Consider the following 27580-nt stretch of genomic DNA (forward strand, 5'->3'; position numbering starts at 1 on the left):
GCTTTAAGGCGTTTTCTTTCACGAGAGGTGCAATAGAAATTCAAGATGTCATCTGGGATGTTAAGGAACAACCCGACAACAGGCTGTTGTTGGCGGGTAAATTAACCTGGGGGAGAGAGCTTTGTGTCGGTTTCACTGGAACAGGGAAGGTTGTGAGGAAACCTGACAGTGGTGTTTGATATGATAAATAGCGGGCTGGTGAGTCAATAACTGCGGGCGTCAATTTAACCACACACACCAGCAAACAACTGAGGGAGGGTTGGGAGGATATTTTTTTACACACACACACACACACGCACAGAGGGTTGTTAGAACATGGAACTCCCGAACGCAAACTGTCTGTCACTGAAGCAGAAGGCCGTCACGGCCTTTAAAAGGGAATCGGCCAAATGATTGAAAAGGAAAAAAATACAAAAGATTGTGGTGAAAGGGGAAAAGGGAGTGGGACTAAATCAGTCATACTTTTCTTGTCTCCCTCCCTCCCTCCCTCCCTCCCTCACTCTCCCTCCCTCACAGACTCATCCTTTGAACCTTTGGCTTTCAGGATATTATAAAAGCTGCTTTGAAGACGCGGTCTGTGGAGACAGCTCTTTTATCTCCTCCTGACTCCAGGGCTGTTGGAATACCTGTTGCTTTGCAACACTTACTCCCTGCATTCAAATGACGTTACCGTTAACCTTCACCGAGACTCAATCAGACGATAAGTTAACTTATTCGGCGGTGGCTCTTTCCCCATCGCAACAACAACTTGCCCTCATGGTGGGTAGCGTCCCAGAGCACGACCCCCGAGACACGGTCAAAGAGGAAGGTCTCCGGGCGCGACTTGAAGCCGGGGAAAGAAGGGGGCAAGGTGGAGGCATAGAGGAAGAGCGTTCCAGAGTTTCGGGCCGTAATGGCTGAAAGAGCGGCCACCGATGGTAGAAAGGAGGGCATTAGGGACTTGCAGGAGGCAGCGGGCAGTGGAGCTGTGTTTGCATATGGTATAGGACTGCTTTGCTGTCAGTGGGTGTAATTGGAAAAAAAAATTCCCCGTGACAGTTACTGACAGGTTACCTCAAAGGGTTGTCGTAGACACGGCCCATCAACAAGTTCAATCTGGAACGTGCCTCTCTGTGATCTGTCTCCTCGTGACTAATAACATAAGAGCGAAAGTAACTTGTACTCATCTTTCGTGTAGAATAAAGCCTCAAAAATGCGTCGCACTGAGACATAAATCTCAACAGGGTCTAAACAGGCCGCAGTCCTGTAGCTCGGTGGTTAGAGCCTTCGCCTCGCAAGCGAGAGACCTGCGTTCGATTCCCGGGACAGGGCGAAACATTAGGAAAGTTTCCTTACTCCACACTGAGCCTAATAATAATCCCTCCAAAAAAACAATAATAAATCGGTCATTTTCAATCTACGACTGTTTGTGGGACATTGCTGTGCGCAATTGGCTGCAGCGTTCGCCCACAAATATACAGTCGGTTCACTTTACAGTGTGTTCTGTGAAGCGCTTTGGGACGTCCTCCCGACGTGAAAAGCGCTATATCAAATGCAAGGATTATTATTATTATTATATTATTATTGCTTTCCCAGGGATAATAATCCCTTCAAAAATAAATGAATGAATTAATAATAAGTTAGTCACTCAATCCACACTGCTGTGTACAATTGGCTGCCGCGTTTTGCCCACAAAATACAGTAGACAGTCAATTCACTTTACAGTATATTGTGTGAAGTGCTTTGAGAGGTCTCAACGACATGATAAGGTGCTGTATCAAATGCAAGGATTATTATTATTATAAACTGCAGTTCCTCGGATATCTCAGGGACTGTCACAGAGAGTGGACTTGGCTTGACTCCAGATCCCCTCCTGAGCAGAGCAAACTGCTGCTCTTTCCATTTTATTCGGTGAAAAGGATATTGTCAGTTCCACTTGACTCCTTTAAAGAGTTCCTTTGAAGAGTTGGCACCTCTGCTTCCAGCCCTGCCAACCCAGAGCGAATGGCAGCCACAGAAAGGCTGTTCTTAATCCCTCATTAGTCTCGGGTAAAAGGTGGAAACTAAAGTACAGAGGGGGATTTGTCCCTTGGGAAGTCTGTAATCACTTCAGCGCAGCAGCAGTCTGTCCAGCGGAACAGCCCTCTGCGTCTTACTCCTCCATCCCCTTTCCTCGCTGCTCGGTTGCTACAGGTTGTAAATCTGTTTGCGTTGTTAGTCTCAGGCCCTGTTTACAAGACAGGATGAGACAAGACAGGACGAGACAAGACGGGACGAGACAAGACAGGACAAGACAAGACAGACCCCTAGTGTGACTGTGGCCATGTGTGAGAGCACTGGATGGAATATTCTCATCTCCTCTGCACACACGTGCGTATGAATATGTATGTGTGTGTGTGTAAGTGAGTGTGTGTGCGTGAGTGAGTGTGTGTGTGAGTGAATGTGTGCATGATGGGGGGGGGAGGGTGAGAGGGATTATAAAACACGTCCTATCTGTGCCTATTCAGGTGGATGCTGAAGATCCCATTGCCACTATTCGAAAAGAGAAGGGAATTTCTCTCGCTCTCAGTGTCGTGGACAACAGTCCCACCAAATACACAGTCAATCCACCTGACAGTCTGTTCTGTGAAGCTTTGAGACGTCTCGAAGGCGCGATATCAAATGCAAGGAATATTATTATTACTATTATTATGAAGAAGAAAGTCTTTCAGATCTTATCCTTGCAGAATACCCACCCTACTGTAACAAGCATCAATAGCCCGGCCTCAACACCCACCTGTCCTGCCCTCAACCACCTTGCCAGTCGTTTGAGGCCTGTTTTGGGTTAATAAATACTTTCTGGGGTCAGTCTTAACCTCCTTATCAGCCACTGAAAGATCCCAGTGTAGCGACCAGTGACTCTATTAAGCTTTGAGCAGGAAGAGGATGGATTGTGCTTTGCACGCCTGTGGGTTGAGTGTGCGGGAGCTCATGTGGAGGATATAAACTGGAGCAGAATTGGTTTAATTCTGTTAGCGAGAGCAGGCAGTGTTTAATGCCCTCACAGAGTGGATTAAACACACACCATCATGTGTGAGACCTGCTCCTACTTTAACCTGAATAAACAGCGGCTCCAGCTGCTCTCTCTAAGGCTGTCATCGCTTGCTCGCTTGCTCGCTCGCTTGCTCGCTGATTGAAAGCTCCCAGCTCGTGCTCGGCAAACTCCATCCGATCATAACACCAAAGCCTCAGGTCACCTTTGTGCTGTCAGTGTGATCGGCAGAAATTGGTTGTTGTTTGCACGAGGTGGGGTGAGCGAGCGATCCAGCCAGAACCATAATCTGCAGACACACCATGTGAGCGAGAGAGAGAGAAAGAGAGAGAGAGCTTGCGTTCTCTGGGGTCTGTGCGTAGACTGTGTGGACTGGCCTCTTAGTGTGTGCTTATTACAGAGCGTTGGCTCAGATCTTAAACCCTCACTAATAACCATTTAGCTTAACACGGACACAACCTTGAAAGACACAGCTCTGTAGCTCAGTGGTTAGAGTGCTCTCACTTGCGAGGCGAGCACTCCCGAGCGGGTCAGGACGAAACCTCAGACAAGTTTCCTTACCCCACGCGCACACACACACACACACACACACACGTACACTGTTTACATCGCAGTAAGTAGGAACCCGATCGTTAGTCGATTGGTGGGATCACTTTTCCACGGGTAATAATCCCTCCAGAAACAACAACAAAAATTTGGCCACTCAATGCACGACTGTTTGTGGGACGCTGCTGTGCTGCCACGTTTTGCCCACAAGATATACAGTCACTTACACCCTACAGTATATCCCTGACTGTCCAGCACCCTGGGACACCTCCCTACATGAAATGCCCTGTCATTTGATGTTGTATATTCCGTGAAGCGCTTTGAGACGTCTCCACGGTGCTACATCATTATTATCGTCATTATTATTATATCCTAATGCAAGGATTAGAGTTATTATATTATTATATTATTACTTCTATGAAAGGCGGAAAGAAAACAGCTGTGTTTCGCTTTAACACTGGGTGACAGTTGAATGAATCTCTGTTGACACGTAATCTAAGTGAGACTAATGGATTCCCTGTAATTAGTGAGTGTCCCTCCTCAGTGTTACGCTTCTCTTTTGTCTCCGTAATGTACAGCTTTACTTGTTTTACAACAACCCCACAGCTTGTTACTCCGTCTCACTTACACCTCCCTCCCTCCTTCCCTCGCTCGCTCGCTCACTCACTCACTCACTCACTCGTTTACTCCCTCCCTCCCTCCTTCCTCCCCTCCCACACTCACTCACAGCACGGAAGCCCTGGAAGAATCCGGTGGCAGCCCCTCATACAATTCAAGGCACTCCACAGTAATTATTGTCAAGTGTAGTCACTTTTTCTATGGCACACGAGTGCATAATAATAGTAACAATCAGAATGATCCTCGCATTCGATACGGCGCCATGTCTCGAAGTTGAGACGTCTCAAAGCGCTTCACGGGACACACTGTACAGTGCAGTGACTGTATTTCGTGGGCGAAACGCGGCAGCCACTCGCGCCCAGCAGCGTCCCCCCCCCCCCCCCACCGCGCACACACACACGAATTGATCAGAGCGGCTGAGGAGACTCGCAGAGATGTGTTGTGTCTGAGCGTTTTAACGGGCATCACCTGAGCACTCAACAACCCGTCTCCTCCTGCTTTATTGCCCAGCTTCAGTGCCTGGTTCCATTACCCAAGGGATGGAGGGGAGCTGACATTTCTGTGACTGCTGCTTTATCTGCCAGCATATCTGAGGGCAGATTCTAGTTTAACAGCACAGCCAGCCCACGCTTATATTGCTTGTCAGCTCTTGTTAGTGAGAGAGGTGGAATGTCAGGCTCCTCTCCGTGACCAGTCTCGCAGCTCAGGAGGTATTCCTCCTTCAACCTCTCCGAGACCAGCTTCCACACCCTCCCACGCCATCACCGGCTGCCTCTAGTTCCTCCCTCACTCCCTCACTCCCTCCGCTCCACCATCAGTGGCCGTGCTTTCAGCCGCGAACTCTCTCCCTCAATCCCTCCCTCCGCCCTGCCCTCTCCCTCCCTCCTTCCCTCCCTCCTCACGTTCAAATCCTGCCTAAAGACCTTACTGTTTTGATCGTGCTTATGGTCACCTCCCCCCACCCGGGGACACTATCCCACGTGAAAAGCGCTGTGTAAATGAAATGTCGTCGTCGTTGTTGTCTGAGCACTGGCCTGAGCCAACCGTCCCAAGTCGGTGTGATGGGAGACTGGAGTCTGGACCATTTGGGGTCGACCCCCCCCTTTAATTGCTGCCAAAATACGGGTCTGTAACTGTGAACGTTTCCGACACAAGGCGCTGATCGGCTGAGATAGGCCACTGCTCGCACTCAGTTTCGCAGTCAGTCATTCTCGTCCCGGGGACGTCTGGGGAATTAGCCAAGGACGAGGAGGCCACTCAGTCCATCGAGTTTGTTCTGTTTGACTTTTTAATGCAATTTCCATACCTCTTACCCCATACTTGTTGCAGTCACACCCTTAATTCCCAAATATGTATCCATCCACGTTGGTAGCCTGGACAAGTTGATAGCAAGACCAACAAAAACTTGCATTTATATAGATTCCTAGCGCTCCCGCCACTGATTTAGAAGGTTGTGGACCATATTTTGAACTCGTACTCTGTTCCCGGCAGAGCAAAACCTTAGGCAAGTTTCCTTACGCCACACACACGCGCCTCCGTTTACCCGGCAGTAACTAGGAACCCGGTTGTTAGTGGATTGGCGGATGCATCACTTTTTCGGAGGTAATAACCATTCAAAACAAATAATAATAATAGTTTGCTCACTCACAATCCACGACTGTTTGTGGGGACGCTGCTGTGCGCAATTGGCTGCCGCGTTTCGCCCACAAGATACGCGGTGAATCCACTTGACAATATATTCTGTGGAGCGCTTTGAAACGTGATAACGACGTGATAAGGCACTCTTTATCAAGTGCGAGAATTATTACCGTTGCATTAACCCGTGAAGCACGTAGACATGTCCTCTGGATTCTCGTTATTACATTATCCTGCGAAGCTCTTTGACACGTCCTCCCGACTTGAAAGGCGTTGCATCAAACGCGAGGGTTATTATCATTATTATCATTATTGCTATAATCATAGCACGTAGGTTGTTCTGCAGGAGCTGAGAGCTTTCATGTTGCTGGCGCAGTTGGGGTGGGGGTGGTGGGGGGGGGGGGGTGCGGGGAGGGAGAGGGGACTATCAGTTGCTTGAGTGACGCTTCTACTAACGGAAAGCGGCAGGATTTCCACCACATTTCAGCCTCTGCCATCACAGTGACTCATCCCCTGTATAATTCATAACTGACTGACTGACTGACTGACTGCACAATTGAATCCCTGGCTTCGTAAAGAACGGGCAAACACAAATCTTCTCTCTTCTTGCAAGACTTCCTCGCGCCAGGTACGTACGTGCCTGGCTCTGCCTGAGGCTTTGCCGGTCGGCCCCTTCTCCCTGGGAGACGATACCAGGCGTTAGCGCTGCGAGCCACCTCACCACCCTGTTTGTGAAGGAGATTATGTAACAGTGACAATCCTTGCCTTCGATACAGGGCTTTTATCACATCGTCGGGACGTCTCAAAGCGCTTCACAGGATTCACTGTGAAGCGGATCCGCTGCGGATTTTGTGGGCGAAACACGGCAGCCAATTGCGCACAGGGGGCGTCCCATAAACAGCCGTGGATTGAGCGAACAGATTATTATTTTTTTGAAGGCGTTATCGTTATCCCCGGAAAAGCGATCCGCCAATCAACTAACAACCGGGTTCCCGCTCACTGCCGGGTAAACAGGCGTGTGCGCGTGCGAGTGTGTGCGTGTGTGTGCGTGTGGAGTAAGGAAACGTGCCTAAGATTTCGGAATCGAGCTCAGGTCCTCTCGCTTGCGAGGCGAGTGCTCTAACCACTGAGCTCCAGGTAATGTTGTGGGGGCTGTGGACGTGTGGGGGACGGTTGAAGTATCTCGGGTGACCCTGACCACTTGCTGTCCGTTTGCCTCAGCCCACCCCCCCCCCCCCACCCCCCACCCCGTGGTCTTACGCACTCTTGGCAGATGGAGATTGATATAAGGGCACGGCTTAAAATAGATCCAGAAACAGCCGAGTGCGATGAGAGCGCAGCAAAAGAATTAATATTTGATGGCAGATTCACCTATAACCAATCCCTCTGCACTGTGGCGAACGCGTAGAATGAGACACCAGGTTTTCTTATCGCAACGCATTGTAAGAAGATTATCAAACACGTCGAGCAACAACTCAACAACCGGCACGGGACTAAGTAGACGCTCAGCAACAATTGAGCGACTCTGAGCCGAGTGCGGGGGGGGGGGGGGGGGGGAAGGGGAGGTGACCGTAAGCACCATCGAAAAGGAAAGGTTTTCAGGCGGGGCTTGAAAAGGGGGGAGAGAGAGCGAGAGAGAGAGAGGGAGGGAGAGGGGGGGACAAGGCAGAGGGATTGAGGGAGAGTGTTCCGGGGCGTGGCGGCTGAAGGCACGACCGCCGATGGTTGGTGCGGAGGGCGCGCGGGGCAGAAATGTGCCTGGGACTGCGCAGAACCGGGTGGGGGGGAAACATGGAGTCTTAACGGGATGCTGGCAAAATAATAAATGGGAATGTTAATGTAAAGAGAGTGAATCTGTAACGTTTTCTCAGGCAACTGCCCCGAAATTACTGCGCGCCTCAACATTTTTTTTTTTTGATCAGCCCCCCCCCCAGTGACTGACTGTCCTGCCCTTCCAGCTCTCTGGGACGCGAGTGGCGCTATATATAAATGCGCGTCGTCGTCGTCGTCGCTGACGATGAGCCAGGCTGGGGCTGCGCTGTGATCAGCGGTGCCCCGGAGACCCGCGGACCTGCCTGGAGTGCCGTCCCGAGACCCCCCGAGTTCACAGTCCCTCCGTGGGGATTGGAACCCACACGCTTTTCTGTGAGGCTCGGAGAGGCCAGGCTGACGCAGATCAGGGACTGAACGCGGAGCGCGCGGGCGAAGCCTTCGCAACCCACTGGGGGCCAGAGGGCGGCTGGGCAGCGTGGAGCAGATTATCAGCTAAAGCACCAGTTACCATGGAGCTGGACGGGCGAACGGCGAACAAGGCAGTTTCTATGGAGCCGGAGCAGCAGCTGACTGAGTCTGAGGCTTGAGTCTGAGAGAAAGGTCACTCGCTGGAATGATACCTTTCGCTTTGCCTCTGGCTCCCAGTTGCGGTTTCCTGGAGCGCTCCAGGGATAAAAGGTTGTCAGGGTTACCCCCCCCCCTCTCCCCAAACCCCCCCCCCCAAACCCCACCGTGCTGGCTTCTGAGGGAGCCGCGGTGTGTCCGTCGAGGCGTTTGCGTGCGTGCGTGCGTGCGGGGAGTGGACCAGGCGGGTGGTAGGAAAGGAAACTAAAGTTGACATCAAATGTTTTTCGCCTTGTGTGCGCGCGTGCGCGTGCGCGTGCGTGTGCTGGGGAATGAGTCACAGCAGCCAAACACGTCAGTGCCACTGGACACACGAAAGAGGCAGCACACAGTTCCTAGTCGAACACCCCCCCCCCCACCACCCACCCCCCGCCTCACCCCCCCCCCCCCGTCCATCCATAATCTACCAATAATCATAATAATAATTCTCGCATTCGACACAGCGCCTCATCACGTCATCGAGACGCCTCAAAGCCATTCACCTGACACACTGCAAAGTGAATCGACTGTACATTTTGCCAGCGAGAACGAGAGGACATGTCCCGGAGAGCTTTTTTTTTTTAGCGCCTCTGGACATCCTCCCGACGCGGAAGGTGTTGTTTGTTTTGTTGTCGTCGTTTTACTCGTTTGGGGGGGCGTTTGGGGGGGCGGTGGGGGGGGGTTATCTCACCGGCAGGGCATTGCACGTGTATCTTATCTCACAAGCATTGTCGTCGTCACTTTCTCCTGCTGGCTAACTGACTGATCGATCGCTTATCCCCGCAGGCGTGCCTGCAAAAAAGCTCGCCCCCGCCTCGCTCCGGCAGACACCGAGAATGAACGCAGCCCGCAGAGAGGCCATGGTCCTGTCCACGGTCACGGCACCACCGGAGCTTCTGCCCAACGTCTCGGAGACGCCCAGCAAACACAACGTCTTCTCCCACATGAAACACAAGTTCATGAACGAACTGAGCAAAATACCAAGTGAGTTGCCGCCGACTGGGGCCGACGGTGGTCTGCGTGTCCTGAGTTACCAGTGTGTCTGGTTTGGTACAATAATAAGTCTACGCTCGGTTAATTATTACGTGTCCGGTTCAGTTAATTGTACCTGGTTTAGTTACCATGTGTCTGGCAGTTACATTGATTTAGTTGTGATTTCACATTGGGTCTAATTTAGTTATGACGTACGTAGTTTAGTCCTGTTCTATCTGTTTCGTCCGGTTCAGACTTAGTTAAGTTGTGTCCGATTTAGTTAACTCTTGCAGTACAGCACTTTTCCATCTTTATTTCTCACTTATTTTCTTGTTCTTTCCCTTGTTAACCATTTCAGTGCATGCCAGAAAATGTAAGTAAAACTGGAGCATTACAGGACTCTCGGGTTTCTCGATATTTCACTTATGATAATAATAATAATAATAATAATTATTATTATTATTATTGCTCGCGTTGCGGGCAAGTTAGAAGGGCTGAAAAGCTGGGAGTTGCCTGATTCTAGTCCAAGTCAGTGCTGAGTTCCCGATCTCAGTTGGGACGGGGGTAGGAATGACAACTGACCACAGTGGACACGGTGTTAAGTAGCAGGAAAAGAAAATCGCTTGATACCCGTCACTGTGTAAGTGGTCATATTGAGCGGCTAAGGCTTTGATTCAGTGTAATCTCTCTCTCTCGCTCTCTCTCTCTCTCGCTCCGTGTCCAGTCCCACCATGGGCTTTAGCTGCCATAATAATCCTGGTTGGGGTGCTGCTGGTGTGCTGCTGCTTCTGTGTGTTCAAGAAATGCTGTAATAAAAAGAAAAAGAAGAAAGGGAAAGACAAGGGCAAAGCTCAGATCAACATGAAGGGCGTGAAGGATTTAGGGAAAAGTTACGTTGACAAGGTAAGCGGGCACCAACAACAACAACAACTTGCATTTATACAGCGCCCCCTCACTCAGGGTGGTGCTCCGGAGCGCTTGTCACCAATAGAGACTCGGCGGGAGTGCAAACAAATTGGCACATCCCAAGTCCTGGTTCTCTCTGCCTGTTTTTCAAATCGTTTTGACGGTGAATAATATTATATTCGTATATCATCTTATGGGGTCCCATAGCTCAGGGGTTAGAGCACTCGCCTCGCAAGCGAGAGGACCCGGGTTCGATTCCCAGGCAGAGCGAAACCTCAGGCAAGTTTCCTTACTCCACACACACACACACACACCCCCACACACACACCCACACACACACACGCCTCTGTTTATCGAGCAGTAAGTAGGAATCGGCTCGTCAGTTGATAGGCAGATCGCTTTTCCGGGGGGTGATAATCCCTAAAAAAAAACACGGTCACTCAATCCACGACTGTTTGTGAGGACGCTGCTGTGCGCAATTGGCTGCCGAGTTTTGCTGTGAAGCGCTTCGAGATGTCTCAATGATGTGATAACGTAATGTAATGATTATTTCTTCTCTTGGCCTAGAAAAATGCATACACAACGCCCAAAAGACACACACATACGAACCCACACACTGGTACCTTATTTGCTTCTGATTTACAGTGACTTGGACGTGCAATGGCAAGTCAATTTGTTTGGGTTGTAAATTGTCGCCAGTGCTTTGTGTGATGAGGTGCTTGAGATATCATTTCATAGGATGAACCGCAGTGCCGGTTCAGCGGTTTAAATGTTGAGTGTCTCCTGTAATTATACACGGACACAACGACAATTTTTACAAAGAGAGAAAGGCAGGAAGGGAAATGGAAGCAAGCTCGGATAAAGAGATCGAAAGTAAAGGAATTTACGGGAATTTACAGGTGGAACAGATTTCAATAACAACTTTCAAAAGGGAATTAACTAGGGATTTGAAAAGGAGAAATTTGCAGGGATACGGGGAAAGAGCGGGGGGAATGGGACTGGTTGGCAGCTCTCTTCCAATAAGCCGGCACAGGTACGATGGGCTGAATGGCCTCTTTCTGGGCTGTAATATTCTCTGATTCTATGATACATCAAATAATTATTATTAAAAAGGTCACAGAAGATGGAGCGAGTGAGTTACACACGGCTTTGATGGAATATATGTTCTTATTGATCCAAAATGAACACGTCTTGAAGTGTAATTTCTAAACTTGCAATCGTTTCTGCTTACGCAAGTCCTCATCAGATAGTGTTTCCGAACATTCAGTGATCCATCACCGAGTGACAAGGAGAGTTGGTCAGACATACGTGGGCAGGCTTCTCAGTGTGCAGCCGGACCAGACAAATAATGATCCTTGCATTTGATACAGTGCCTTATCACGTCGTCGTCGAGATTTGACTGTATATTTTGTGGGCGAAAAGTATTTTCTTTGAAGCGCTTTGAGACGGCTCAATGAGATGATAAGGCGCTATATCAAATGCAAGGAATATTATCATTACATAACCTATTATCATTACATAATCATTTACAAACAACACGTTGGGGTTGGCAGGATTATTATTATTATTGCTGTCATTGTTTGATGTAAAAAAAGGAGATTGTGGTTTACGTGCGCTCTAGTTAAAAAGCAGCAGCAGAATTTTAATCCCTTCTTGTGTTTGGGGGGAGTTTAGGTACAGCCGGACATAGAAGATCTGGACCCGAGTTTACAGGGAGAAGGCAACGAGCAGAAAGAAGAGTTTGGCAAACTGCAGTATTCCCTGGATTACGACTTTCAGACTGGACAGGTTGGTGTTGAGGTTTATGTGGTGTCACAGTCAGAGACTGTCAGAGGCAGTAACACCTTTTCCCTTCGCGTAGCTCGTCCACATTCGAAGGCTCGCGTGCCGTCGATTCAACAAGGCCACGGGGGGCTTGGTGCGTCAAATGTGTTGGAAGGAGCGAGCGCTATAATGTTCCTTGATTCTGTGAAGCCAATAGAGCACGACACGTCACGACATAACTGGCTACGGAATGGGGAACGGCAACGACAACAACTTGCAGTTATATACTTGCCCCTCGCGCACTTTGACAGTGCATCCTGCGAAGCGCTTTGAGACGTCTCGAAGGCGCTGTATCAAATGCAGTGATGATTATTCCGATATCTTGTCACTTGTGCTTCCAGCTAATCGTTGGGATTATCCAGGCCGCGGATCTCCCGGCTCTGGATATCGGCGGAACTTCGGACCCTTACGTCAAAGTCTTCATCTTACCAGACAAGAAGAAGAAATTCGAGACGAAAGTTCATCGGAAAACCCTGACCCCCACCTTCAATGAATCGTTCACCTTTAAGGTACACAGCGCCTCCCTTCCCCCACCACTGACCCAGGGTAGCGTGGGATGTGGGTGAAACACGGCCACCGATGGTGGGAATGAGGGCCAATTGGGTTCATCCCGAGCTCTTCAACCATGACGTCAAAGCGATAAAAGGGGTTGGGATCTGGAGGAGTGGAGGGCGGGGAAGATGGGGGTTGTAGGGTGACCGAAGGCGCGGTCGAAGAGGAGGGTCTTGAGACGTGCCTTGAAGGTAGGCGAGGGAGGGGAGCGAGGACAAGGGACTGTGGGATGGAGTTCCAAAGACCGGAGGCAAGAGGGAGGGAGGGAAAGGGGGAGGTGATGGCAAGCATGGTCGAAGAGGTACGTTTGTAGGCAGGATTTAAAGATAGATAGCGTGGGGGGGTGAGAGCAAAGCAGACGGGAGCTATAAATGCTATTTCCTGTTGTCAAGCCAGCAATCTGCAGCTGCATGAGTGTCACATATTGCACTCAGAACCGAGGACCTCAGCTTTCTCATCAATCCCCATTACGGCTGTGACCAGCGGTTACTCGTTACCGTGGCTTGGGCTAACAGCGAAACAAACACAAGAACGCTCTTGACATTGCAGATGCTCTGGGGCCAAGTGATGAATGAGTTCCCTGCCGGCTCTCGAGGAGCCCGATTAAAGACTGATTCGGGAAGCTGCCGCTGGCCGGGAGTAATTTGAGGAATGACAGATTGGCAGCGGTTAGGCCGAGACGGAAGTTGAGTGTAATAAACTGTGAGAGGCTGATTTATGAAGTAGACAGACAGCTTACCTTAAGAGAGAGAGAGAGACAGCGAGAGAGAGAGAGAGAGTGTGTGAAAGTGTGTGTGGAGGGCGCAACTGAGAAGCTTTAATCATTATTTTGGGACAGCAGCGATAAGAACATTATTGTATTATATATAATAATAGAGAATTATAGCTAGTCGAAAGAAGACCAAGGTCCATCCAGTTCGCCTTCATTCCACCTTCCTGACAGTCGCTTGACATGACATGTCCCAAATTATATACTGAATCCCCTCCCCCCTCCTCCCCTGATATTATTTTCTAAACGAAATCCATCTAATGTGTTCTTGAGACAAATGGCACTTTCTGCTCCCATCGTCTGTCTCTCTAGGGAGCCCGTTTACTCCGGTTACTACTCGTTCTCTGAAAGGTTTGTCTTGAGGTTTACCCGCCCCCCCCGCCCCTCTTACCCCCTCTAAGGATTATTATTATTGTTATGTTTCAGACTCATAAGTGACACGATGTCAAGTGCTCTGTGTAATGTTGGTCCTATTGCCAATTGATACTGTGTTCTGTTTGGCCAATGTTCAACCTCAGCTGTGCGCAGTCTTTGCAGTTAAAGAGCCTGGCTTCAATCTGTGTCTCGGGCTTGTCAGCGGAGCCAGAGATGAGCAGCGAAGAGCAGAGAACAGCACCATAAATGTACAAATCGAATTAGTCAACGGGATAATATGCACGGATTTCCAGTTGGCAGTTGACCCAAGCCTCGTAAACCAGATGAAGACGCAGGCAATAGCTGAACTGAAAGTGACTTGGCAACAGGATGATGGATGAATGAGGCCTCTTCTTACTGAAAATTGGCCAGTTTTTTCACATCCCAGCTACCACTGATGTTCCCCCGACCCTCTCTGTGAGGATACGTACACAGATCTTTGCTCAATCAGTGACCTTAGGCGAATGTGGTGTCTTAATTTGCCATTGCGGATCCCTCAAATTTATATATAATTCATATATTTTTCTAACCGCTCCTTATAACTCGATTCCTTTTTAATGTGCACACGGATAATGAAACATCGCCCGGCTCCGCCACTGCCTCTCCCCTCAGTTAGATCTAGGCTTGACTACTCCAACTCCCAAGTCTTGAGACTTGCCTTGAAGGAGGCAAGAGAGGAGGCGAGGTGAAGGGACTGTGGGTGCAGTTCCAGAGGGTGGGGGGCAGAGAGGCTGAAGGCCCGATCGCTGATGGTGGGGTGGACCAGGCCAGGCCGGGGAACGTGGAGAAGGCCGGAGCCTACTGAGCGGAGGAGGAGGAGGACAAGTCGATGTGGAGTTAGCAGGTCGCAGAGATAGGGAGGGGTATAGTCTGCTCAATGCTATATCGGAAGCCCATAATGTGAGCGCTGAACCTGGAGTGGTTTGATTACCTGAAACTTGTGTGTGAGTCTAATCCCAATTGTCATCGTGAAACACTAAACTGTTTGTGTTTGCGTTAGACTGTTTGTGGGGGACGCTGCCGGGCGCGATTGGCTGCCGCGTTTGGCCCATGAAACACAGTCACTACACTTTGCAGTGCATCCTGTGAAGCGCTTTGAGACGTCATAAGGCGCTGTATCAAACGCGAGGATTATTATTATTATTATTATTACGTTCATTCTAAGGAAAAGCTGCTGTAAAACAGTTGACAAGTGCAGGAGCAGATCCCTGTCACTGGCTTCCCTGTGTGTCCCGTTGTTCCCAGATTCCGTACTCGGAGCTGGGCGGCAAGGTGCTGGTGATGGCGGTGTACGACTTTGACAGGTTTTCGAAGCATGACGCCATCGGTGAGATCCGCATCCCGATGAACACCATTGACCTGGCTCACGTGATCGAGGAGTGGCGAGACCTGGAGTCAGCCGAGAAGGAGGAGGTGGGGAGGCTATTTTCTCAACCGTCCCTGATCTTCTGTAGTATTATATCCAGCGCCCATCCAGAGATGAGTCCTCCTCATCAACAACACGTGATTTTGCACAGCGCCTTTCAAGTTGGGAGGTCATCCCAAGGCGCTGGACAGTCAGGGACTTGGACCCGAGCTGGGGGTTGGGATCAGGAGGGGTGGAGCGCAGAGAGGGTAGGGTAGGAGGGTGACCGGTCGAAGAGAAAGGTCTTGAGACGGGCCTTGAAGGAGGCAAGGGACGGAGGGAGGGAGCGAGCTGAACAGACTGTGGGTCATCACAATGTAGTTGCCAAGGATTTATTCAATGTTACACTTAAGTTTCAGTGAGAGCAAGGTGACCCCATAGACTAAAGCTTTATTTGTTATTCCCAGTACTGCCAGTCCCTGAACTGCCGATCGTTCATATTGTGAAATCCTCATTAACATTCTTCTGGTTTGTTAAAGCAAGAGAAACTGGGAGACATGTGCTTCTCCCTACGCTACGTCCCGACAGCAGGAAAGCTCACCGTCATCGTACTGGAGGCCAAGAACCTCAAGAAAATGGATGTGGGAGGATTATCAGGTAGACTGGCCACAGCGCTGTAAAATGTCATTGCGAGCAATAATCACTGCATTCGATAGAGCACTTGGTAACACCACACGTCTGACAGATCAACAAGGAGATCTTTCACGTGGAGAATTGCCATTATTACGCACAGCAGAAAACAGGAGATGAATGGAGAGGAGACCTATATATATTTATGAACATCGGAACAGGCCATTCAGCCCCTCGAGCCTGTTCCGCCATTCCATTCGATCATGGTTGATCTGTACCTCAAGTCCAATTACCCACCTTTGCCCCATATTCCTTGACACCCTCACCTAACAAACATCTATCCACCTCAGTCTTGAAAATTTGACATATCCATTTGTCTTTGATTAATTCATTGTATTACTTATCCTTTGGATGAGACGTTCCACCAAAGCCAGTCAGTAAGAAAAGGGAGTTTATCCCAGCGTCTTGCCAACAATTCCCCAAACAAAATTGGTCACTTACTCCATGACTGTTAGTAGTGGGATATTGCTGTGTGCAAATTGGCTGCTGCTGTTCGCTCGCACAATACACAGGCTCACAGCAACGCGACAAGGTACAAAATAAAAACAGAAGTCGCTGGGAACGCTCAGGTCAGGCAGCATCTGCGCGGCGAGGAAAGTGAGTTAACATTTTACGTCGATGACCACTGTGATAAGGTGCTGTATCAGATGCAAGGATTATTATTATCATTATTGTGGGCCTGTTTCATTTCAAATAGTCTGTTGTTTTAATGATGAGCTCAACTCCGCCAGATCCCTATGTGAAGATTCACCTCATGCAAAATGGCAAGCGGCTGAAAAAGAAGAAGACCACCATTAAAAAGAACAGTCTGAACCCTTATTACAACGAGTCCTTCAGCTTTGAAGTTCCCTTCGAGCAGATTCAGGTATGACAAGGCCTCTCCTGCGTATTTGCAAAGCTAAATCGGAACACATTTGTGTCCTGCCCACGGCCTCGCTCCTTCCTGCCTTGCTCCGTGACCTGCTCAAGCCATATCAACCCGTCCGCTCCCTCTGCTCAGCGGGCTCCGGTCTGCTTCACCACCCCCGCCCGGCCCGTCCCACCATCAGCGGTCAGTCCTTCAGCCTCTACGCACCCTCTTCTGGAACTCCATCACGCAGTCCCTTTGCCTCTCGCCCCCTCCGTTGCCTCCTTCAAGGCCCGTTCTCGAGACCCTCCTTTTCAACCCCGTCTTCGGTCACCCTCCGACCCCCAACCCTCCCCGCCCTCCATCCTCCTGATCCCAACTCCCAAATTAATGGCTATCCAGGGCCTTGGCATGGCGGAGTGTAAATGTAATGTGTTGCTGTTGCATCCCATCTGTTTGCTAACAGCCTCACTTTGCAGAGAATGAGAGGTGGAGAGTGTCTGAAATGGTTTCTGGTTCAGTTTTACAAGCAACGAGGTGTGAAGTGGCCATTGAATGGCGGAGCTTTGGGGAAAGGCTCTGAAAGTATTCTTACGCAACAGCCGCGGTTCAGTCCTATTTTTGAATCCATCGCACTGCCGAGTCGTCATGGAAACCCACTGAGGTTGCCAATACCTCCCGTCTCTCCCAAGTGCGAAAAGATCTGTGTGACAGTGACACCTTTCAAATTCCTCAACACCGTCTTCACTGTACAGATGGGAGCAGAATCCCCCCCCCCCCCCCCGCCACACGTCTTTACCGACGCACGGAGCTAAGAAGGATTCGCAGTCAGCCCACAATACATAGTCATTTCATAGGAACGTAAAAATATAGGAACAGGAGGAGGCCATTCAGCCCCACGAGCCTGTTCCGCCATTCTATTAGATCATGGCTGATCTGTACCTCAACTAAAATTACCCATCTTTGCCCTCGTAACCCTTAATACCCTAACCTCGCAAACATCTGTCCACCTCAACCTTGAACATATGCCATCCAGCCATCCAGAGCCTTTTGGGGGAGAGAGTTCCAGATTTCCATTGCCCTTTGCGTGAAAAAAGTGCTTCGCGATTTCACTCCTCGTTTTAAGAGTTGTTCTGGATTGGAGGATATGGTTTATATTTTATATCACTTTACAGTACGTTCTGTGATGCGCTTTGAGAGACCTCAAGGACACGATAAGGCTCTATATCTAATGCAAGGATTATTATTATTATTATTATTATTACAAGAGCAAGCTGCGTGCTGTGCTTCAATGGTTTTGGCATAATATTGGATAAACATTCCCCTTTTCTTTCCAACCATTTAAAAATAATAGTAATTTGGTCACTTCAATCCACGGCGGTTTGTGGGACGCTGCTGTGCCGCGGTTGGCTGCCGCGTTTCGGGCTTTGCGGTCTATCCCGCGAAGCGCTCCGAGACGTCTCGAAGACCTGACAAGGCGCCCCGGGCGTTCGAATGCGAGGATTGTTATTGCTGTCATTTGGTTTGCAGAAAGTCCAGGTGGTGCTCACAGTCCTGGATTACGACAAGCTCGGCAAGAACGAGGCCATCGGGAAGTGCTTTGTGGGGTTCAATTCCAGTGGGGCTGAGCTGCGGCACTGGTCTGACATGTTAGCCAACCCTCGCCGGCCAATAGCTCAGTGGCACACCCTCCAGCCCGAAGAGGAGGTGGACATCGCCCTGGGAATCAAAACGTCGTGATACACCTCTCTCATCCTTTAGGAGTCGCAGTAGTTGAATAAGCTTTGAACTGCTGTTTGTTTTCGTGGCTATTTGTAAAATATATTACAGACGAGTTGTTGAGCGAGGCTGCACTTGTAGCTTGCGCCTGTTTCAGGACGTCGGAGTACGTGCAGGTTATCCTCCTGAATAACCTAAGGTGTCTGTCTCTCTATTTCCCCTGACAGTTTGTGGTCCATGGTTATATTCAAGGGGCTGTTTTTATTCCGGATTCGGATGTATTGTTATTTCCATTTTGATTTGTAGCGTCGTGTGCCTATGTTGTACGGGGAGGTGGGGGTGTGGGGGGCGGGCGGGGGGGGGGGGGGGGTAGGGGGACGAAAGGAAAGACGGCGAATGGAAATGGAAGGAACGAACAGAGAGAGAGAGAGAGAGAGAGAGAGTGAGAAGGTTAAATAAAAAGGGAAAAAGAGCTTTACGCCAACCCTCAAGAGGGCAAACAGAATACAGTTGACAAGTAGAATTCTATTTTGTGAACAGAACTTTGATCTGTTGAATAAAAACCTAAGTTATTGTTCCTCGTCTCTCTCCTGCTGATTCATCCGTACGTAACGACGGCGTTATTCCAAGCCCGAGACTTAATTATATTAAATATTCTGGCAGAGAAGCCCGGGGGGGGGGATCGTTGCGTCTGCATTTTCACAGGCACTTCACTTTAAAAGCTGCCTGTTTTTTTTTATTGGGGGCGAGGGACAAAGTATTGCGGGAAATTTTTATTTGCCCAGCCGGGCGTCTGACCCCACGCGGAAACCCCTTCGCCCGCTCGGGGGCGTCCGCTCCTTATTCAGAGCGACAGCAACCGGTTTCGATAAAACTCTGAAGAACCACCAAAAATCGTTAAGGAATAAGAAGAGGTCCAACGGTTGGATTACCAGCGCCTCGTCACGTCCCGCGAGACGGCCCCAAAGGGCTCCGCAGGGTGGATCCCGCACCGGGACCCGGCCGTGACGCAAAGGGCACGGAGAGAGAGAGAGAGAGAGAGGGGGGGGCGCGAGCCGTCGCGTGCGCTCGTGTCGGAGGTTTGGGGGCCGCGTCGAGCTGAACCTTCCGGATGATATTTTACGCGTGGCGGAGTTAAAAGGGTCTCCAAACAGTGACGCCCGAGGGACCCCGGTGGTTCCACCACGTCCATCCCCTCCAGCTCCGCTCCTGTGTTAAGGCGCCCTCTTCAGGGACGGGTTCTCGTTGCTGCAGGTCTCGGTTCCTCGGCACTGTTTCCCCGATTTCCGGCGCGTTTTCCGGGATCTTCGGTGTTTCCCAAACCCCCACCCCCACCCCCACTCCCCACCCGGGGTCTTGGGCGGGATTCGCTTCTTCATTCAATCCCCGAGGACAAAACTGGGAGACGACTCCAGCCCTCCTGTGCCGCGACGACGACGCCGCCGCCGACCACCACCACCACCTCCGCCGAATCGCACGCGGGTGGTGGACGTCCCGAGGCGCTGGACGGTCCCAAGCGCCGGTGAGCGGTGGGGGGGTGGGGGGGGGGGGGGTCGGGATCGCGGAGGGCGGAGGGCAAGGCGGCTGTTCGGAGGGGGGTGGGCGGAAGGAGGGTGAACGAAGGCACGGCCGAAGAGGAGGGTCTTGAGATGGGTCTTGAAGGTCTCCCATCCCCCCCCCACCCACCACCCCCCACACAGAGGCCAAAAATATGGAGCCCGACATTTCGGACGGACCGCCCCGGGGTGACGGGGGGGGGAGTGGGGGTGGGAGGGGTCGGGTTTGGGTTTGGGTTGGGGGGGGGAATCGAACTCGGGTCCCTCTCGCTCCGCTTCTTCTTGTTGTTGTTGTTGTCACTGTGTGCCCAGGACAGACCCGCGCGCCTGCGCAGTCCCCCCCCCCCCCCGGGCTCCGCTCGCGCAAAAACCGTTGCTCCACGTGGCGGTTGTTGCCCTCGTCGCCCCTGGCAACCGCGTCCGAGCCTGAGCCCCGCCCCCCCAACCCGCCTGACAGGAAGTCCCGCCTCCCATCCAGGCCTCCCATTGGAGGAAACGGCGGGCCGGGCCGGAAGTGGCGGGCGGGCGGGAGGCGGGGACGGGCTTTCCATTGGCTGAGTCGGCTGCCCGTCAAGTCCTGGCCCGTCGGTGGTGGTGGTCGTCGGTCGTCGGTCGTCGTCCTCTGGTGAGCGGCGGTCGGTGGTCGTGAAGGGAAATGGGGCGGGTTGGCTGGGGTGGGTGGGCTCTGTGTGGTGGGGGGGGGGGGAGGAGGTGCCCGTAAGCACCGTCGAAGAGGAAGGTCAGCCCGGACTTCGGGTGGAGGGAGGGAGAGAGGGGGTGTGGGGGGGGAGAGAGAGGGTGGGGGGAGAGAGGGTGTGGGGGGGGGAGAGAGGGGGAGAGAGAGAGGAGGGGTGGGGGGGAGAGAGGTGGGGGGAGAGGGGTGAGGGGGAGGAGAGAGAGGGGTGGGGGGGGGCGGGAGAGAGAGAGGGGTGGGGGGGGAGAGAGGTGGGGGGGAGAGGGGTGGGGGGGGAGAGAGAGAGGGGTGGGGGGAGAAGAGGGGGGGGGAGGGAGAGAGGGGGTGGGGGGGGGGGAGAGAGGTGGGGGGGGGAGAGGGTGGGGGGGGGGGAGAGAGGTGGGGGGAGAGAGAGTGGGGGGGGGGGGGGAGAGAGAGAGAGAAGGGGGGGAATAGGCGGAGGGATTGAGGGAAAGCGCGACGAGATTCGGGGCTGAAAGCGCGGCCACCCATGGGCGGTGGTGGGTGGAGGGCTGAGGGACGAGCAGGAGGACGGTGGTCGGTGCCAGTCGAGGGGAGGCGCTGATCCCCCCTCCACCACCCCCCTCACCCGGGGGAGTGGATTTCGGGGGAGTGAGCGAGGAGGGAGGGGAGGGAGGGAGGGAGGTGCCAGGGAGTGAAGGGGTTTGAACACACAATAAGATATCAAGTCATCGAGACGCCTCCAAAGCGCTATATATATATAGCTGAGCTACACGATTGCCGAGGGAGGGAAGGCTGGGTTCGCAGTGGGGTCCAACCTCCCCCCCCCCCCCCCCCCCCCCCCCAGCGCTTGACCGCACTCTGCTTTCTCTTCAGGGTTTCACTCGCGGGGAGATGACCGCCTGCGGGACCGGAGATGGGTTTGGATCGGTGACCTGGTGGGGGTTCAGCCCCGCCATGGATTTCCAGAAAGAAAGTGAGAACGTATTTGGAAATAGCTTTTATATGTCCCAATCCGGTCGCGTTCAAAGGTTTCTCTCGTAATTGGTTTAGTGCCAGAACGTCGCTTAACTCTGCCTCGAATGATGCAGTGATTTTATTGTGAGCCTGCCATTGTATTACTCACTCAACTATCACTTTCCTACATCACGCTGCTCCAGTCTGCTAAATAAATAATACTACTTGCATTTGGTATAGTGCCTTATCGTGTCATTGATACGTCTCAGAGCGCTTCACAGGCTACACTGCAAAGTGGATTGGCTGTGTATTATGTGGGTGAAGCTAAGGTAACAACAACGACGCCATACAATTTACATTTACATAGCTCGTCTCATGTTGGGAAGACGTCTCCCAAAGCGCTCTGCGATGCCACTGTTCTGATTATCTTCTGTTGTTTAATAGAGTCATTTTATTTTTTTCACGATTCCTGATGCCTTCCTTATTTTCAGGTCCATCTGTCTCTACGGAGGCTCTCGGACTACAAGAAGGTGGCCTCCCAGAACTGAATATTCTAATGGTCGGGGCTGGTGACAGCCGACATCTCCTAACAACTCTCTGTCGGGCTCACCGCTGGGCACAAAGAAAGATTAATGTAAGTCAAGGGCCCGGGGCAACTACTCTGATAAATATTACAGTGATAAATCGTGCTTGACATGGTATATAAGGTGTGTATTGACAATCACAGCCCTCCACCCCCTAATCCCAACTACCAGCGCCTTAGGACATCCTCCTGATGTGAAAGGCGCCATACAAATGTAATTTGTTGTTGTTGCTGTCTTGTCACAGTTTTACATTGTAGAAAACAATCTGGAGCTGATAGGACGACACCTGCTTTTTCTCAGTATTGCTCTGGAGAGATCCGAACAGATGGGCTTACAAGGTAAGTGCTTATTTAATGTTACATTCGACAGCAACCATTATTTCTACAGCGCCTTTCACATCAAAGGACGTCCCAAGGCGCTACACAGTCAGGGATTTGGATCCGAGCTGGGCATTGGTATCAGGAGGAGTGGAGGGCAGCGAGGGTAGGGGTAGGAGGGTGGGCGAAGGCGCGGTCAAAGAGGAGGGTCTTGAGACATGCCTTGAAGGAGGCAAGGGAGGGAGCGAGGTGAAGCGACTGTGGTATGGAGTTCCAAAGGGTAGGGGCAGAGAGGCTGAAGACCTGACTGCAGTTGGAGGAGCGGGCCGAGGAGGTGGAGCAGGCTGAAGCTTGTTGAGCACGGGGAGCGGACAGGCTTATCTGGAGTTAGCAGGTCACAGAGATAGGAAGGAGCAAGGCTGTTGGAGGACTTTGAAGGTGCGGATTGCTGCTCTTTAGTGTAGAATATGCCAAACTTCATGTCTGTAGTTCAATGGCTCTTGAGAAGTTTTGCACAGAAAGAAATGAGAATTCTTGACTTTTCTCTCTGCAGAGAAAAGTGAGCTGTTGCTGGAGCTGTTCGGTAACAGTCTGATTCGCAGTCAGACTGCAGCCTACCTGCAGGAAAAGGCCAATCTCTTCATCCGATATGTAACCGACCCAGATTATCTTCAGGAGAAAATGCCATTGGTCGACCTATCTGCCCTGAAGGTAGGAAATTAATAGCAACAGCAGGACATTCAATGTACAATGAAGCCTCTTGAGCCATTTGCTTTGTGTAGAATAAAGTCTATCACTCTCACGACATTGATTTTAATTTAAAAGTTTCTCCTTCCTTTGCAGTTTAAAGAGAGAGACCTGCTGGAAGGAACCTTTAAGTTTTGGAGGAATCCTGACCAAAAGGTGTTTCAGATTAATAAATTGTGGGATTTACGGAACAGGAAGTATTTGGGAATCCGTTATGATAGTCGGAAAGGAGTCTATGACTGGGACTTGCACATGAAACTGCACGAGAGAGGAGTAAGTAAAGGGAAGCCATAGGAATGGGCAATATTCTGTTACAATATGTTAGATACTTGTCTTCCATTCTTAGTTATGTGTGTAGTTGGTGGCACGAGATCTGAGCAGCATCCCAAACAGGTTATTTTAATGGGAGGGAATACTTTTGGTTAATAAAATGTTGTCTATTTGTATGGGATACTTTCTCAATTTGTCTTTGAAGTAATCCCTTCAGGGACCACTTTGTACTAAAAGCGCTGTCTTTATTTATATTTATAAACCGGAAACATTACATAGAATGATACCAAACTTGCATTTATACAGCGCCCTTCACGATGGGAAGTGTGAAGCAATACACACTGCATTGCGATGTTCCAGTTATTTCTTCATAACTGTTTTTGTTGTAGGCAGTAGTAATTAATAATCAAGAATACTTCAGGTGGAGAGAACAAGGCTTCGCTTTTGAGGTCCGAGAGGGGGTGTACGATGTGCCCAACAAAACACTGGCTTCCGGGCTGCTTGTGAATCATGTACGTATCCTGTATCCTGAATCATGCTCATAACTCAGGTGTTCATTTAATATTGTGCTTTTACAGTGAACAGAATTGTACGCAGTACTCCAGGTGCGATTGGATGAGTGCTCCTGTTCCACTCTATTTTTCCCAAAAATGATAATAATGATAATAATCCTTGCATTTGATATAGTGCCTTATCGTGTCATTGAGAGTCACAGAATATATTATAAAGTGGATTGACTACTGCTTTTCGCCCAACAAAATACTGTGACTGTGTATTTTGTTGGGCGAAACGCAGTAGCCAATCGCGCACACGATAATTCTCAGGGTTCAATTTTCTATACCGTATATGACCCGTATATGAAAGCTTCAATAAGAACTCTTCCGTATTGATCCATTTCTGTTGTTCTTTCCTCCTTTGTCTGTGATACACTTATCGTAATAATAATATAATTAATGAATACCTTCTGAATTGTGTGAAGAGTCCAGTGCCCTGCTCGTAATCCTGCGTCTCTTCTTGCAGAAAGGGGAGAAGGTTGCTGCCCGGGGGTTTTGGGGAGATATTGTCACAAGTCCGTTCATTGCATTTGGAATTGAAACTGAAGAGAAAAGCCTTCTAAAGACAGCAAACGGCATCCATGTAAAGGTACTAAATCAGTCCCACTCTTTTGAGGTCACTCCTGAATTTGCTCTGTCAACATAGAAGCAGGAGGAGGCCATTCAGCCCTTCGAGTCTGTTTTGCCATTCTATTAGATCATGGCTGACGTGCACCTCAACTCTAATTACCCACCTTTCCCCATATGCCACGATACCCTGACCTCAGAAACATCTATCCACCTCAGTCTTGAGAAATTGAATGGAACCAGCATACTTGTAAGTTTAACTTTATTTCCAATAATGTAACTCTTCACTGTATTCATCCATTGCATTGCAAGTACAAGACTTACATTGTAGACAAATACATTATATTGTCATAAGTCCGTTCATTGCATTTGGAATTGAAACTGAGGAGAAAACTAAGTGCAAAGTAATGAAAACCTGAAAATGCTTGTTTGTGTCTTCGTTTTCCGTAGACAGCACAGAATATCTCCCATTACAACATAACAGCCTTGTTCCATGAACTGGTGACGCGGGAGAAATATTCGCCAATGGAACAACCATCGCAGGCCACCTTGTGTGAGATTTTTGAGGAGGAACCAACGAAAGTGGAGACGGCAAATGATCCTCACAATACGAAGAATAAATCGACTGACAACCCTGAAGAGCAACACGATGTGATGAAGGAAAAAGTGCAGGCAGAAGTGCAGGAAAACAAGCTAATGGGTGACAAAATGTCTGAAGGAAGTCATTCTGCAAGTGAATATGGTAAGCTTTAAGAATAATAATCCTTGCATTTGAAATCACACCTTATCACAACTTTGAGACGTCTCAAATGCTTCACAGGATACACTGTAGAGTGAATTGACTGTATATTTTGTGGGCGAAACCCGGCAGCAAATTGAGCACAGCAGCGTCCCATTGGAATTGAGTACCCAAGTTTTTTATTTTTTGAAGTGATTATTACCCCCGGAAAAGAGATCCGCCAGTTGACTAACAACCGGGTTCCTACTTACTCCTGGGTAAACAGAGGCGTGTGGAGTAAGGAAACTTGCTCAACGTTTCACCCTGCTCGGCAATCGAACCCGGGTCCTCTCGTGCTTGCGGCAAGTGCTGTAACCACTGAGCTGCCGGACTTATAACTAAATTCAGCCAGAGAAGTAGAGTCGTTTCAAGAGCAATCCTGCAGCGAAATGAAATGAAATGATAAATGGGCCTCCTTTATGAGTTGGAAGCTTGTGATTTCAGGACCCGGTTCCCATATCGATCTGCGAGATCTATATCCGAGAGGACAATTCATTTCCTCTCTTTGCTTATTACCTCTTTCAGACCTGTGACGTTTGGTCATTGTACCAGTTCCAATATTTCTGTTGTTTAATGTCTGCCTTTCTCCCTCAGATTACCTGCCTCTGCCTCATGTGAAGATCCACTTCTTGCCACTAAACTGCGTACCGCACCTTCACAAGAAGAGCAAATATACCAACCTGTTTAATGTGATCTACTTCTCCTGCAGGTACTGTATCTACTAACTACTATTGGCTGCTTTGCGCATCCTTTCATTGTAATAACTCCATTAACATTTGTTGGTCTCATGATAATAATCGTTGCATTTTATCTAGCCTCTTATCACGCCGTTGATCCATCTCAAAGCGCCATATAAAATAAATTGTAAAGTCTAACTATGGTTCAAGAAGCAAAGATGTGATAAAGCAGTATAAGCTATAATTACTTTCTGATAGTTTCCTTTGTTTCTCTTACTGTATCTCTCAGAAATGCTCTTTACTTTTCTAGTATGCTTGACCAGCTGAAGCCAGAGCTCAAACAGACTGCCGCACCTCAAGCAACTCTACTTGTGGAGATGGCAAAGTAAGTCTCTCAATGATAATTCAACAACAACAACTTGCATTTATACAGCGCCCCCCTCATACAGGGTAGCGTCCCAGAGAGCATGAATTCACGTAGAACCACAGAAATGCACCACACATTAATTAGGACGGCGTTTGACCCATTTCTTCATACCAGCGTTTCCTCCCAAGAAATATACAGTTGCCCACAAAATATACAGTCACTGCACATTACAGTATATCCTGTGAAGTGCTTTGAGACATCTCGAAGATATGATAAGGCGCTATATCAAATGAAAGATCATTATTATTAAGAAGCTGTCCATTCTACTTGCTCTTTCTCTGTCCCCTCTAATAGTATTTCTCTGCTTGTGTTGGTCTAATTCTCTTTGAAATGACCCAAATTCACTTTGCTCTAACACCAAGGGCAGGGCGAAATGTTGGCCAAGTTTCCTTACCACAAGCACGTGTCTCTGTTCACCTAACAGTAAGTAGGAACCCTGTTGTTGGTCGATTGGCGAATCGCTTTTCCAGAAGTAGTATCACATTTGTCAGGCTAGTAAAATAAAGGATAGGGAACTCAATATAACATTCCCCCTCGATATAAAAGGCACCTAAAACATTTAGATTTAATAAAAAAAACTTGTTTTTCCACCTGAATAGGTTTCTGCTGGATATCCAGAAAGATTTAACAGCTAAGTTTGCCAGCCGGGCGACCGAAATAGCAGAAGAGGCGGGATTCGTGCCGTTTGGGACTATGAACGGGGAGGAATCCTTTGCACGGTTTGAACTGAAGGTTGAGCCGTGATCTTTCCCCCTCCCTCCCTGGGAGGGTAGAGGGTACCTCGATCGGAATGGAAGCGACTCACGAGCTATGTGGTATCTTGTTCTTATCCCGGGCAATGACGCTTCTGGTAATAGAGCTGAACTGAGTCTGCCTGAGCAGGACATATTCATGCAAACCTGGAGCCACAACATGGCTTCAACGTAGATGTCTGAGTAGATTGATGTCTTGTGGTTGTTTGTGGTATTTTAAGTTTCTGGGGTCAAAATGCAAGCTTTTAGAAGTAACATGGAAGACAGAATGAATGAATTATTGCAGTGAACTTGGAGACTGCAGAATTTAATCCTGTTCAAGGTTGTCCATTGGGAGGTGCTGCCAATCTCCTTGACACCCTTTTCAGTTGTGGGTTGAATTTCATTTGGAATAAACGTGGTGCCTGCAAATCACCAGAATAAAGACTTACTTCTGTCAACTGGCATTTTCTCACTGTTGCCCGTTTTAAAATGTGTCCGGAGCGGAATGTAGTGTAAGTACTTGTCTTCCTTCCA

The 27580-nt window shown here is 49.7% G+C and overlaps 2 protein-coding genes across 6 annotated transcripts in view; both read left to right on the forward strand.

The window, feature by feature from the left end:
- Positions 1-18558, forward strand: part of syt5a (synaptotagmin Va) — a 35124-nt gene extending 16566 nt beyond the window's left edge. For all 5 annotated transcript variants that reach the window (XM_042345035.1, XM_007909852.2, XM_007909853.2 and 2 more), the window contains exons 5-12: positions 8972-9169; positions 9882-10060; positions 11738-11851; positions 12229-12396; positions 14868-15035; positions 15507-15624; positions 16389-16522; positions 18035-18558. In XM_042345035.1, the coding sequence (XP_042200969.1) occupies positions 9022-9169; positions 9882-10060; positions 11738-11851; positions 12229-12396; positions 14868-15035; positions 15507-15624; positions 16389-16522; positions 18035-18244 (1239 nt within the window). In that variant the 5' untranslated portion in view covers positions 8972-9021 and the 3' untranslated portion in view covers positions 18245-18558. The remainder of the gene's footprint in view (positions 1-8971; positions 9170-9881; positions 10061-11737; positions 11852-12228; positions 12397-14867; positions 15036-15506; positions 15625-16388; positions 16523-18034) is intronic.
- Positions 18559-20350: 1792 nt separating this feature from the next.
- Positions 20351-27530, forward strand: LOC103189447 (dynein axonemal assembly factor 3). The gene is made up of 12 exons (XM_042345034.1): positions 20351-20404; positions 21311-21410; positions 21883-22025; positions 22220-22313; positions 22846-23003; positions 23136-23312; positions 23699-23821; positions 24330-24452; positions 24881-25172; positions 25803-25917; positions 26196-26270; positions 26912-27530. Exons 2-12 carry the CDS (start codon positions 21329-21331, stop codon positions 27054-27056), a joined length of 1527 nt encoding a protein of 508 aa, XP_042200968.1. The 5' UTR covers positions 20351-20404; positions 21311-21328; the 3' UTR covers positions 27057-27530.
- Positions 27531-27580: the final 50 nt, after the last annotated feature.

Source organism: Callorhinchus milii, unplaced genomic scaffold (assembly GCF_018977255.1).
Source record: "Callorhinchus milii isolate IMCB2004 unplaced genomic scaffold, IMCB_Cmil_1.0 Scaffold31, whole genome shotgun sequence".
NCBI classification, from domain to species: Eukaryota; Metazoa; Chordata; class Chondrichthyes; order Chimaeriformes; family Callorhinchidae; genus Callorhinchus; species Callorhinchus milii.

What these genes read in the sequence shown, in the direction of transcription:
- LOC103189447 (XM_042345034.1), top strand. Translation starts at nt 21,329, where the DNA reads ATGACCGCCTGCGGGACCGGAGATGGGTTTGGATCGGTGACCTGGTGG. An exon ending in CCGGGCTGCTTGTGAATCAT is followed by an intron (nt 23,822 to 24,329) that starts GTACGTATCCTG and finishes CTCTTCTTGCAG; the next exon opens with AAAGGGGAGAAGGTTGCTGC. An exon ending in CTACTTGTGGAGATGGCAAA is followed by an intron (nt 26,271 to 26,911) that starts GTAAGTCTCTCA and finishes CCACCTGAATAG; the next exon opens with GTTTCTGCTGGATATCCAGA.